Source organism: Nicrophorus vespilloides, unplaced genomic scaffold (assembly GCF_001412225.1).
Source record: "Nicrophorus vespilloides isolate i.1.1-1 unplaced genomic scaffold, Nicve_v1.0, whole genome shotgun sequence".
Classification (NCBI taxonomy): Eukaryota; Metazoa; Arthropoda; class Insecta; order Coleoptera; family Silphidae; genus Nicrophorus; species Nicrophorus vespilloides.
The window spans coordinates 20,846-33,055 of NW_017096142.1; the positions used below are offsets into that span (position 1 = coordinate 20,846).

Here is a 12,210-nt window from a genome sequence, read left to right on the forward strand (position 1 = left end):
AGTATGCTGAGCATCTGATCAGGAATCACCGTCCTGTCACTGCTCCAGCCCGCCCGACTGAAGCCACCAACTAAACTGTTTATTTTTCAACAGCAGACAAAAATAAAAAGAACATCCTTTTTAATTGAACAAACTACATTTTTACACCCTCAATCTAAATCGCACATTGCTAATGCACAATTTCCAGATCTAATTGTGTAGAGAAGATTAAGAAGTAATTAAATTTGTTTCTTTTTAATAGGACAAGCTACACATTGAATTGCATCATTGTTATTACTCTGTCCTATTCAAACTACGAAGGAAGACGAACCGAAAAGAATCGCACAATTTTGTATCATTCTAATACAAAACAAACCCACATTCATTCAAGTTAATAATTGAATGAAATTCTTGTTAGTATATAATTAAATGTCAATGGACAAAAGAAAATATTTGAAACAACACACATTACCATAGACATTTTATTATCTTTAAGCAAATATTTCAAAAACTTGTAACCCTGAAGAAGAAATGTCTTATTGGGTATGTAAATATTAAACCGAAATTTGTCTATAAATGGTCATACCGTGTCATTTCCTTGTTCACATCTTAAAAAGAATTTCAACTCACAGATCAATTAAATGTGACACGAGAAGCCATGACTTTGAAACGTATGGATTTCAAAGCTATGGGAAAGATCCAGAAGATGGGAAAAGGAAAGATCATGGGTAACTCCAGGCGACATCGACTGCAAAGCCAAATCGCTCCGTTTGGTGGGATCAGAAGGGTGTGATCTATTAAGAGTTGCTAAAACCTGGCGAAACTGTTAACACTGAACGCTACCAACAACAAATGATCGATTTGAATCAAGCTTTGCGTAAAAAACGACCAGAATATCAAAAAAGGCAACACAAAGTGATTTTGCTTCGTGATAATGCACCAACACACAGCAAAATTGACCAGTTTTTATGGTTTTGCATGGAGCTTATTCACCAGACTTGGCTCTGTCCGATTACTAATTTAAACTTAGAAGCGCTTTACTTCTTACAATAATTGCTCGTTGACTGGTGTGCCTCAAAAGAGCAACAGTTTTTTTGGGAAAATTGTCAGACAGGTGAAGAATATGTATAGGAAGCGATGGACAATAAATATATTCATAATTTTTCATAAAATAAACGTGTATTTTTCTATACAAAAATTCTGGTTTCTTATTGGTATACGAAAATATATTTTTAAAAAAAACTTAATGGTACAGTTATAAATTCTACCTATTCTATATTGGAAATAACAAAAAATTCAAAATAAACTTTTAATACAATAATAATAAAACATAAACGCTACATTGAACATAAAGATATTTCTTAATTACAAAAAATAAATGCAAAACATAACTATTTCTTTGCAATTGCTAGTTGTGTTAGTCTTAATTGAGGAAAACTATCCTCGATAGAACCCTGACTAAAATGTTTTGTCGGCAAATAGTCTATATCCCTTTTCTTCAACAGAATTGATTGCAAATTGATGAATCCTTTTATTGTCGTCAGAATATTGTTCAGTACCGGTGGTCTTATTTCATTTTCCCCACTCACAAATCTCATAGTTTTCACGACTTCCTCGGCCTCATGCCATAAACGCAAATGATGTGTTGCAATACATCTTTTCGATTTCATATATCCAGTTTTCATTAGACCAATATTGAGACTTTCATACAAAATACCAGTATTGTAGAATAGTGCTACCGTGCCTTTTGACTCCAATGTAAATTGTGGCCCATTTGGGTAGGACAACTTACAGTCTATTAAAAGATTCATATATCCACCTATTTTCTCATTAAACACTTGCACTGCTGTGGAAACATCCATCATTTCTGGGTATACGTGTTTTGTAGTAAATTTTTCCAAGAAACCTGAGCTTAAATTTGAATTTAAAACAATTGAATAGGTAGTTTTGATGTCCTCCCAGTTAGCAGTTAAAGTCTCTCCTTTAAAAACAAATTTCAAATTTTGATTTAATAAATGGTTTCGCACAGTTTTAATGAGATGCGAAATATCGTATATAGGTACAATTTCGCATTCATCGATTCTTATAATATTTTCCTTGGGTTTCCTATTTTCTGCAATGTATTGTCTGGTGGAATCCTCTAAAAGCATTTCAATTGCTGCACAATTTGTTCCACTATCGTCACATATAAGTGCTGCAACAACAAATCCTATTTCTGTTAACTTCCTCACTATTTTTTTTATGTATTTTACTTTGGTCGAAGAGTTTGTTTGTCCCTTACTAAAGACATAGCTCACAGGAATTTTCCAATTCTTATAGAGACTCCTCACCACAAATAACTGAGCACAATCTGCTTTTTTATACATCTTTGCATAACCTTTATCCTCAAATCCACTTAGTAAACCTCTTCTAGGCACGTACTTTAAATGAGGAACAACAGACATTTCATTGAAAATCAACGTAATAAGTCTATCTTTAACATCAACGTTTCTACTAATGTATTTCTTAAGTGTATCCACAATATTAACATTCAAACCAGGATACATTTTAATTCTTTCATAAATCATCAAGGTTCTGAATGGTAATTTAAAAAAATGTGATATAATTTTATAGCCTTCTTTACCTGCTACAAATGCTATGTGAGCTTCATCTTTATCCTGCAAACAACCTGGAAACTGCGATATTAATCTATCCAACAATATTCTATGCATTTGTGGATCTCGGCATGGGCATTTTGTTCCTGTACATCTTATATTTATGTATTTTAAACAAGCTAGTATTTTCTCCACTCCATTTTCAACATAATCCTCACTGTAACGAACTACTTCTTGTGCCAAACTGTTGTAAAACATGCTGCAGCTGCTACTGCCATAATTTGATTCCATCCTAATACAGAACAAACATGCATTCAATAAAGTTAATAACTGAATGAGTATTACTTACTTGTTACTTAGTATAAATATATTTAGACGGCACTGACAATTATATTAATTAACAATGTGAAATTCGCCGTTAGAAACACTTCGCTTATTCTCAATGTTAACGGACAAAAGAAATTATTTGAAACCGCATACTACCCATTTTATTATCCTTAAGCAAACATTTGAAATATCTTATAGATATCTACATTACCAACTCATTGTCTGTATTTAATACAATGAATTATTTTTATTTTGGCAAATTTCAAAGGGAAATACAATTAGAATAATCGTCTTTTAAATTATGCAATTCTATTTAAAAGTAATGAATGAATTAAATAATAATAGATAGAATAATGTAGCTGGGGTAGGTTTCTTTAGGGTATTGGCAACCCTGAAGTTACAATGTGATTTGCGCAAACTCGCGTATGGCAAGATTATATAAGGACCGGAAATCCTATATTGCTTCTTTTCTTCTGTCAAACACTTTTGTCGGAGAATTAATACGTAAGTAACCTCTCCGTATATTTTCATTAAAATGCACGCAAATATCTTCAAATTTAGTGTAAATGCTTTGTTTACATTTTCACTATTAGTGAGTGATTGTTTTCTTGTGTTTTATTTATTTATTTTTTGTTGTGATTTGCTGAAAATAATCCAATCGGTTTTTGCACGTGGGCACGCGTGCCTCGGCCATCTTGTTTCTTTTCGGTTGGATTTGTTTTCATTGTTGGCAACTAAGATTAATTTGATTTCTTAATCGTTTATTTTAATTTGGTAAATAATATTTACTTATTTTTTTAGAATGGCGGACGCAGCTCCAGCCGGTGGTCGTGGTGGATTCCGTGGTGGTTTTGGAGGTGCTCGCGGTGGACGTGGAGGTCCCCGTGGTAGGGGTCGTGGTCGCGGCCGTGGACGTGGTCGTGGAAAGGAAGACCAGAAGGAATGGGTACCAGTAACCAAGCTTGGTCGTTTGGTCCGCGATGGCAAGATCCAAAAGTTGGAGGACATTTACCTGTTCTCTTTGCCCATCAAAGAATTTGAGATCATCGACTTCTTCCTTGGCTCCAACCTGAAGGACGAGGTCCTCAAGATCATGCCCGTCCAGAAGCAGACCCGTGCCGGTCAACGTACCCGCTTCAAGGCATTCGTCGCCATCGGTGACAGCAACGGACACATCGGTCTCGGTGTCAAGTGCAGCAAGGAAGTCGCCACCGCCATCCGTGGTGCCATCATCCTCGCTAAGCTTTCCGTTGTCCCAGTCCGCAGAGGATACTGGGGTAACAAGATTGGTAAACCCCATACCGTCCCATGCAAGGTAATTATCGTTGTTTACTTTTCATTATACAACCACAGCACAGCTCCCAGTATCTGCATCACTAAAGCTATTGGGCGTTCCCTATAAACTGTGGAGAGCAAACGTTGGTACTTGCTATGTTAATCAATTACATTCTTAATTGGTTAATTCACTGTTACCAAGACAGAAAACTTTATTAAAAAACAACCATTTATCTTAAGAGATTTTCAATTTTGCTAATATTATCTAATGTATTTTCTTCAGGTTACTGGCAAGTGCGGTTCCGTTACCGTGCGTCTCATCCCAGCTCCCCGTGGTACCGGTATCGTGTCTGCTCCAGTCCCTAAGAAGCTCTTGCATATGGCCGGCATTGAGGATTGTTACACCTCCGCTCGTGGCTCCACCGGTACCCTTGGAAACTTCGCCAAGGCTACTTTTGCTGCCATCGCCAAGACCTACGCATACCTTACCCCAGACTTGTGGAAGGACATGCCACTCACCAAGACTCCATACCAAGAGTATGCTGAACATCTGATCAGGAATCACCGTCCTGTCACTGCTCCAGCCCGCCCAACTGAGGCCACCAACTAAACTGTGTTTATTTTTCAACAGCAGACAAAAAATAAAAGAACATCATTTTTAAATTGAACAAACTGCATTTTTACACTCTTAATCTAAATCGCACTTTCCTAATCCACCATTCCCAGATCTAATCGCGTAGATAAGATTAAGAAATAATTAAATTTATATTTTTCTTAACTCGTACAGGTAAAGGAAAAACAAAATAAATATTGAATGTGTTTCATTTTATTTACAAATTATTTGAATCAAATAGAACAGAGAGAAAATAAAAACAATTTGATATATACACGATTAATAAAAAGTAGCTACACATTGAATTACATTACTATTATTACGTCCGTCCGATTCAAACTACGAATGAAGACGACGCGAAAAGAAACGACAAAAAAAAGAATTCAATCTTTGGCATTGTTCGCAGATTAAATTTTCATTAAATATATATATATTTTTTTTTATAAAGAACTCACTTTTAATTTATCTTACATCAAACGGAACAAACATAGATTGAGAAAGTAATAATATACACAGGAATCGAATATTTACACACGAAAACAAAATCAATAAAAAAATAATTATTATAAACACGTTGGCACAGGTTCCTCAATTTTTCGTCATCTCTCCTATTAAATATATATATATATATGTATATATGTTCGACTTCCACAAAAGCGAAGTTCCCAAAAATTCGTTACAAAATGAGTAAAGAGGTTCTTGTATTAATTAGTTAGCATTCGTTGGCGACGAGTTTCATTTCCTTAAGGTATTTATTTTTTCTTAGTTCTTTCTTTCTTCATGATTAGCTTTACTTTGTCTACTTTCGTATCAGTAGTGTCAAGAGCTTACGCTCAGACCAAGTCGTGCCAGCACCATCTCCTTCCTGAGCCTTGCTATCTCCCAATAAATATCATGAGCTGTTTAAAAATAAATAACAACAATTAATGAATCACCTAATAACAATAATCATTACAAGATAGAACTCACCTGAACTCTTGACGAGTCCCATTTCAATGTATTTTAGATAATTCAAAAAATCACAGACTGCAATTATCTGAAAGTAAAAATAATTAAAAATCGAATTGCTATAAGAATATATTTTCAAATACTCACTCTATTCCGGCAGATTTTCGAAATCGAATGCCAGACCTCTTCCTCTCCTGTATTCATCCGATAGAAGCATTGTCGCGGTACCTCTAGAAGCGCACATTTCCTAAAGACATTAAATAATATATTTCTTTGTTTTTAACAAAATTTTCCGATGCACACTTACTTGGGGAAGACGGTTTTCGTTTTGTCGCTGACGGCTTCGATGAAAATACAGCCGGATTCGATGGCGACCAGCACCTTCTGCGCCAGCTGCGAGTTTGGAAACTCCAAACAGAGATTGATGTCTTCCGAATAAACGCGCTGGATGAACGGATCCGATTTCGTTAATGTCGGAGCTTGTTTCCACAGGAGGAACTCGTCGTGCACGTTCGGATCGACCTGCAGCAAAACATTAAGTTAAGAAACCTGACACAATCAAATAATATATTATATGAAATCTTTCTTTCTTTTAAGATTCTTTGACGATATTTTTGTTTTTTACATAAAATTTCAGAATCTAGAGCTTTTAATTTTGATTAATATGCAGATATGTCTTCCAAACAAATGGATTATGTTTTAGTGCAATTTGGATTGAATTGGACGGAATTGGGTATGTGAAAGATCAATAAAACTGTGAATGGATTGATTTAGGATGAACCTTGGGATCGCAGCGAAAGCAATCCGAGCGACGTACCTCGAGACCATCCTTGTTTTGGATCTCCGGTTGGGCGGTGAGTATGGAGTTGATCTCTTTCACAGGCGAGTCGGGCGGGGAGTTTTCACGGCCGTATTTCAAATTGAAGTGGGAAGGGCATCGGCGGTGTTTCCTCGTAAAAAACGGCACACCTACAAACAGCGACGAGCCCACAGTTTTCGTTCATTATCACCACCAATCATTCATTATGCTGCTTGCTACAACAACAACAGCAACAACTACTACTAACCGTCCTCCTTTCCAATTTGGGGGTGCAAATGAGGGTTCGGCATGCTCGGGGTGGAGGTCAGCACGAGGGTCTTAAGGGCGGCCACTTCCGCCGACAGCACCTCCACCTTCATCTGGCTCTCGTTGAGAGCCTTCTCCGCAGCGGCCTGCTTCACGTTCGCTTCCCTGACCATATTATGGGCTTCCTACAAGCAAAGCATTAGGAAATCATCAGTTTCAATTGTCCCCGAGGAGTGAAAGTTTTATCTTCGTCCGATGAATTCCTCGGACTGAGCTCTAGGTGCGTTTCGGATAGCGCATAAAGAGAGAGAGAGTGCAATGACCTTCCTGATCTGAGCGAGTAGCCGGTGGGATGCATTCTCTTCTCTCAGGTTACGTTTTCCTAACTGTATCCTCACTTGCATTAACAGTTAAAAGTGAAAAAACATTTCGGTTCAAAACGGCAAACTATGCAATATTAACTGCGAAGAATTTTAAAGGTATTTTTGTTGCGTTAATTTGTTTCAAAGTGATTAAGACTAACTTAGTAAATAAAAAGAATATTACCTGGAAGAGACTTGCTGTGAGATCTTCGAGCTCGGTTTCGACCTCTTCACGGATTCGCGTCAGACGGACCACTTCTTCATCTTTGAGTTTCAACTCCTGATGCGCGTCTTTGAGTTCGTTCTGCAGTCTCGTGAAAGCCTGCTCCTTCAGCTCCACCACGCTCCTTCCCCAATCTCCCGAGTCGTTTTTCTCTCCGGCTTTTTGTAGGAATTCGATGTCGTCGCACTTGTCCAATCCCAAATCGCTGTACACAGAACTATCCGAGCTGTTCCTGTGCATGTGCCCATTTCCAACCTTATCCGTGATGGTGGTGATGTCCGAGAAAGACCCGAAGGTCGTAGTCCTATTGAATAGCTTGCTGGTAACGTGCTCTTTAATGGAACAATCAGGCTCATCAGTTTCGGCGTTTTCCTCCTCGTCGGTCGTGTACGATTCATCGCCCGTCGTCCCCGTAGATCCGGCCCTCTTGTGCTGCTTCACCAGACTCGAATAACCGGCCATCGCCGGCGCCATCAGTAACCCTTTACTTATACTCGACGCAGATTGCGTCCCCGTCTCCTGCTCCATCCTCACTCGAACTTTACGTTTTCTCCACTATTTTTGTTCAGGCAGTGATTACAAAAAATCAGTCTTCTTCAACGATGTGCAAATTTCACACGACATTTTCCTGAAAGCGAAAAACAAAACAAAATATAATGAATGGATTAATTAACTCCGCTCACAATGCATCTGGGTCAACGCCGAACGAACAGATTATTCAAGAGAAAACGCGAAACTTTCATTCCGTTTGATTAGTTTAAGCAGAAAATAATAGCAAACGAAATTGCGAAGCCGGAACGATTTTGCACTATTTTCGCCACGACACGATTTGCAAAGCGCGCTCGTGTTCTCCTAATCGGATTTTGTAAAATTCGATTAGAGAAAAAGAGAAAACCTAGGAAAAGCATAAAATCCCATTGACCATGTTCATCAAACATTGCTTTTATTTGCAACAGATGGTGCTTCATCCAACTTCAGCGAAATGCATTTTCTATTAAAAAATTATCTACTATTTATGATCATGAAATTAATCAATTATAACTATCGATAACATTAATAATGGGCATACCTTTGGATTGTTCAGTATTTTCAGCGAGGCATGCTGCAATTTTGTACGTTCGTCCGCGAATATTTCTGTACTTCCGTCATAATTATAATTGACATTTGATATAAAACAAAAACAAAAAATATCCATGGAAACGTTATTTTCTTAACGCAATTAAGTATTCATTAATTTGTATTATTGTTTTAAATAACTTCAATGATGTTGACTAAAATATGATTTCTCTTGAAATTCTATAGATTTTGATATCGGATGTCTCTAATATATTAATAACAGCTTCAATTGATATGATTGTAATGCTATTAACACTCACCAAACGAGGTCAAGATCAACCTTTTAAAGAAGTCCGATAATTTAATTTGAATCGAATGATTCAGCCGAATTGACTAAATAGTTTATTATGATTGGCGCTCAACATATGCATCCTCAATTGATGTTACCTTTCGGCATTAAAACATTGTAAATCCTTGAGGATAAATGAAAACGTTAAACAACGTATAAAAAAGAGAGCTAATATAAACAGGGACAGGAAACACAATCTTCTGACGGTCGTGGGTGAGCCATGAATTGATATGACTTTGATAATGTGAATACGCAAATTGCCGTCGCACGGACTGTAATGAATGTAATGAAGAGAGGCGCTCACAGTGACTGCTGCAATTTACTTTTCATCCTATATTTTCCTCGCTGACAATTGAAGATTCGCAATCTGTCTTCGTTCTAGGTAATTGCAATACTGCGACGTGGAAAAGCGATTATATTTAAACAATGACTTTTGCTACTATTGTGAAAGTAAACATTTATGAATTAAAAATATATTTTTTACTGATGGGAATATTGATAGATAATATTAGTATTTTTTTTTTGGGATTGTTTGGGAGGTGAACAAACCTTCACGAGGCTATGGAATTGAGAAATGCTTTGATCTACGTAGGTTGAGGAAAAAAACAAACAAACAAAACGTAATGGATGGATAGATGGGTTCGTAGAAAACTGGTTTTTGGTAGACATAGTCAAAGCGCTCAAGAATTTCATGCGATTAGATTGCGACGAATTGGTTCAGGTCAAAATTGTTGGAATTCCTGTGGCGGCTCGATAAATAACCTCCGGGATTGCATGATCCGGCTATTACGTAACGCATTCCGGCCGGAGCCCGCTCGATTCGGGTAATGACTTTGTTTCATACATCGATTGTTTCGAAACGCACAAGTGCACATACTTTAATGTCAATTATGTTCTAGAGAAAAAGAAGAAAAAAAAACTGCAACAATGATGCAAAGATTAACAGTTGTTGTTTTTTTTTTAAATAAACGAACTGGGTTAGCGACTTTTGTTTCAACAGTTTGAAAACGCTGTTTGGGGGGGAAACAATGGGCGGAAAATGAAGGAAACGTACGAAGTTTCCAGGTCATCTTAGCTCTCCATGACATGACATTTACGAGTTTGCATGTGCGACAAGGATATTTCTGGAATGTTAATCTCCTCCGGCGCGCAGTAATATCGATCGCGTCGTATGCAGTATCATAATCCCATCCCATCCCAGTTCTTGTTTTTTTTTTCTCCATTCTAACTGTTCCAATTTCTCGTTGCAAATAGAAAATACAATTTGCAAATTGGCTCGTTCTCAAATACTGGTACGTTTCCACTCTCTTCACTTCGCAGCATTTCCCGGAAAAAGCAACAAAAAAAAACACGTGCAATTATCGACTATTACATGTACTTCTCGGAACAACATCTTAAGAAATACTTCTACGTCGAAACGCAGTTTCCCTTTAAAACTTTTTAGACATTTAATATAAATTATGTGACTTTACTTAATAGATGATTATGATCGGAATAATGCTTATAAGAAATTAAAGTAGTCACATTTTGAGTAGTATGGACAACCAATATTTACTTTCCATCAAAGGAAACAATTTGTATGAATTATAGCTTTAAAAGCTTTCAGGCAATTTTCGAATCGATTTCAACCATTCCTCGGATTAATAACAGAATTGTTTCTCCATAAATAATAATTGTATTATTTCTCTCAAAACGGAAATTGCCATTGATAAACTGATAATCGCGTAAATTCGCTTTTGTTATTTTCGTTGTTACGTAATCGCTATGGGAACGCAATATTTCTATGCGAATTTCGTGTCCTTCTCCCATCTATCAACCAAAAAAACAAAAACAACAACAACATTGTATCCGGTCCAATTGACTAATTACCGATGTTCAATGATAGTTATCGTGACGGCGAAAGCTCGGAACCGATGATGATGGTGATCATCGGAGTGAAAGTAATTAATTGCTGCAATGTCGACCGCTGTCAACTTGTTACGGTCGAGTTTCCACGAAACGCATGGAATTCCGCGTTAATAAAGTTAATTGACGTCTGTCCTTTGTTAATTTAAACTAATTCCACTGCACGAATTAAACGCTGCTTGGAAATACACAGTTTCTATAGCGACGTTAAACAATTCATCATATTTAATATTATAAAACCTATTTATTTGACGTTTCTATAGTTACGTTGAATATTTAATTAAGTACAATAATAACAAATGTCTTTTTTTATTGCATAATTATTTAAAAACACTCGTTATATTTAGTTTCTATGGTTACGTTAAAAAAATATTGAATTCAATATCAATAACGAAATACAATTTTAGGTTATTTTTGTTTTCTGGCGCTTAGAAATCGGATATTACACATTGCGTGTAAACCGCACATTTTTTTTTTTTAAAATGATTATTTATTATAAATATTCATTTGTTAGTCACATTGTTTCTTTTCGTAATCAAAGCATAGTTTACTTGGAATTATTAAAGGCGTGATTGATATCGTACGCAAATTGCATTTGAAAAGTGTGCGTGTGTCTGTTTGAGTCATTGCAAATACCACAAATTTGATGTACAGAATGTTTCCCACTTGAAATTTTGCTATGCTCAAATCAACTGCGACAAAGTATTAAAAAAAAAATGATAAAATAACTTCGTACATTTTACTAAACATTGATATTTTCTCACAAAAAAGTTTCATCAAAATAAAGCATCGCATTACAAACACAACAAGTATTAAAATTAAGGACAATTGAATATAAATATTTGATTTAAAATTTCGTTGTTTTTCAATAATTCTAATAAATGTATTTTTAAATTTTATGGATTTTGTCAAATTGGTTACTTGTGTTTCTATGGAAACTGAATACCCGGATGCAAGTGGAAGCGAACAAACGATAGGAGAGAAAAAAAAATAATTTTCTCGGAATTATGCTTGAATTTGAATCCGCAATTATGTTATTGTTGAATTTGTTTTGTTTTCGCCGGATTCTGCGAAGCTCGAGCGCGCGTTATGCAATCTCGCTCACGATGGATGCGAATTCCTAAGGTTACGACTATCATGATCATGATGATGATGATACTGATGATGGTTTACGAGGGGCCGAGGATAAATAATAATAATACGAGCGAAGAGGAAGATGATAATAATATGATGATGATGGTACAAAACGAAGCTGTTGTTGTTGTTGTTATGATGGTAGAGGAAGAGATGAAGATATGTGTGTTCGTCCTCGTCCGGGATGCAGGATCGTCGGGCAGCGGCCACGTAGCACAAGCGCGGCCGACGTAGCCCCAAAGTTGGTTTGGATGGAAGAAGGATGGATTGGAAGGAAAGGCCCGGCTCGGATCCGCGCAGTTCGCCTGCTCTCGTGGTCCGGGCAGGTCAGGAATCCTGCTGTTGCTGCTGCACGATAAAAGCAAGAGAGCGCGCGCAT

The 12,210-nt window shown here is 36.7% G+C and overlaps 3 protein-coding genes across 3 annotated transcripts; 1 reads left to right on the forward strand and 2 right to left on the reverse strand.

Moving 5' to 3' along the window:
* Positions 1-1,321: 1,321 nt before the first annotated feature.
* LOC108569782 lies at positions 1,322-3,084 on the reverse strand. The gene is made up of 2 exons (XM_017931465.1): positions 2,923-3,084; positions 1,322-2,865 (listed from the first exon to the last, which is right to left on the reverse strand). The coding sequence occupies exon 2, from the start codon at positions 2,862-2,864 to the stop codon at positions 1,371-1,373; it is 1,494 nt and encodes a 497-aa protein (XP_017786954.1). The 5' UTR covers position 2,865; positions 2,923-3,084; the 3' UTR covers positions 1,322-1,370.
* A 304-nt stretch (positions 3,085-3,388) lies between these two features.
* Positions 3,389-4,838, forward strand: LOC108569783 (40S ribosomal protein S2). Its single transcript, XM_017931466.1, has 3 exons — positions 3,389-3,404; positions 3,702-4,215; positions 4,459-4,838. Exons 2-3 carry the CDS (start codon positions 3,703-3,705, stop codon positions 4,783-4,785), a joined length of 840 nt encoding a protein of 279 aa, XP_017786955.1. The 5' UTR covers positions 3,389-3,404; position 3,702; the 3' UTR covers positions 4,786-4,838.
* Positions 4,839-5,228: 390 nt separating this feature from the next.
* On the reverse strand, positions 5,229-8,015 carry LOC108569781 (guanine nucleotide exchange factor for Rab-3A-like). The gene is made up of 7 exons (XM_017931463.1): positions 7,349-8,015; positions 6,804-6,987; positions 6,554-6,705; positions 6,044-6,258; positions 5,884-5,983; positions 5,758-5,824; positions 5,229-5,687 (listed from the first exon to the last, which is right to left on the reverse strand). The coding sequence occupies exons 1-7, from the start codon at positions 7,913-7,915 to the stop codon at positions 5,608-5,610; spliced, it is 1,365 nt and encodes a 454-aa protein (XP_017786952.1). The 5' UTR covers positions 7,916-8,015; the 3' UTR covers positions 5,229-5,607.
* Positions 8,016-12,210: the final 4,195 nt, after the last annotated feature.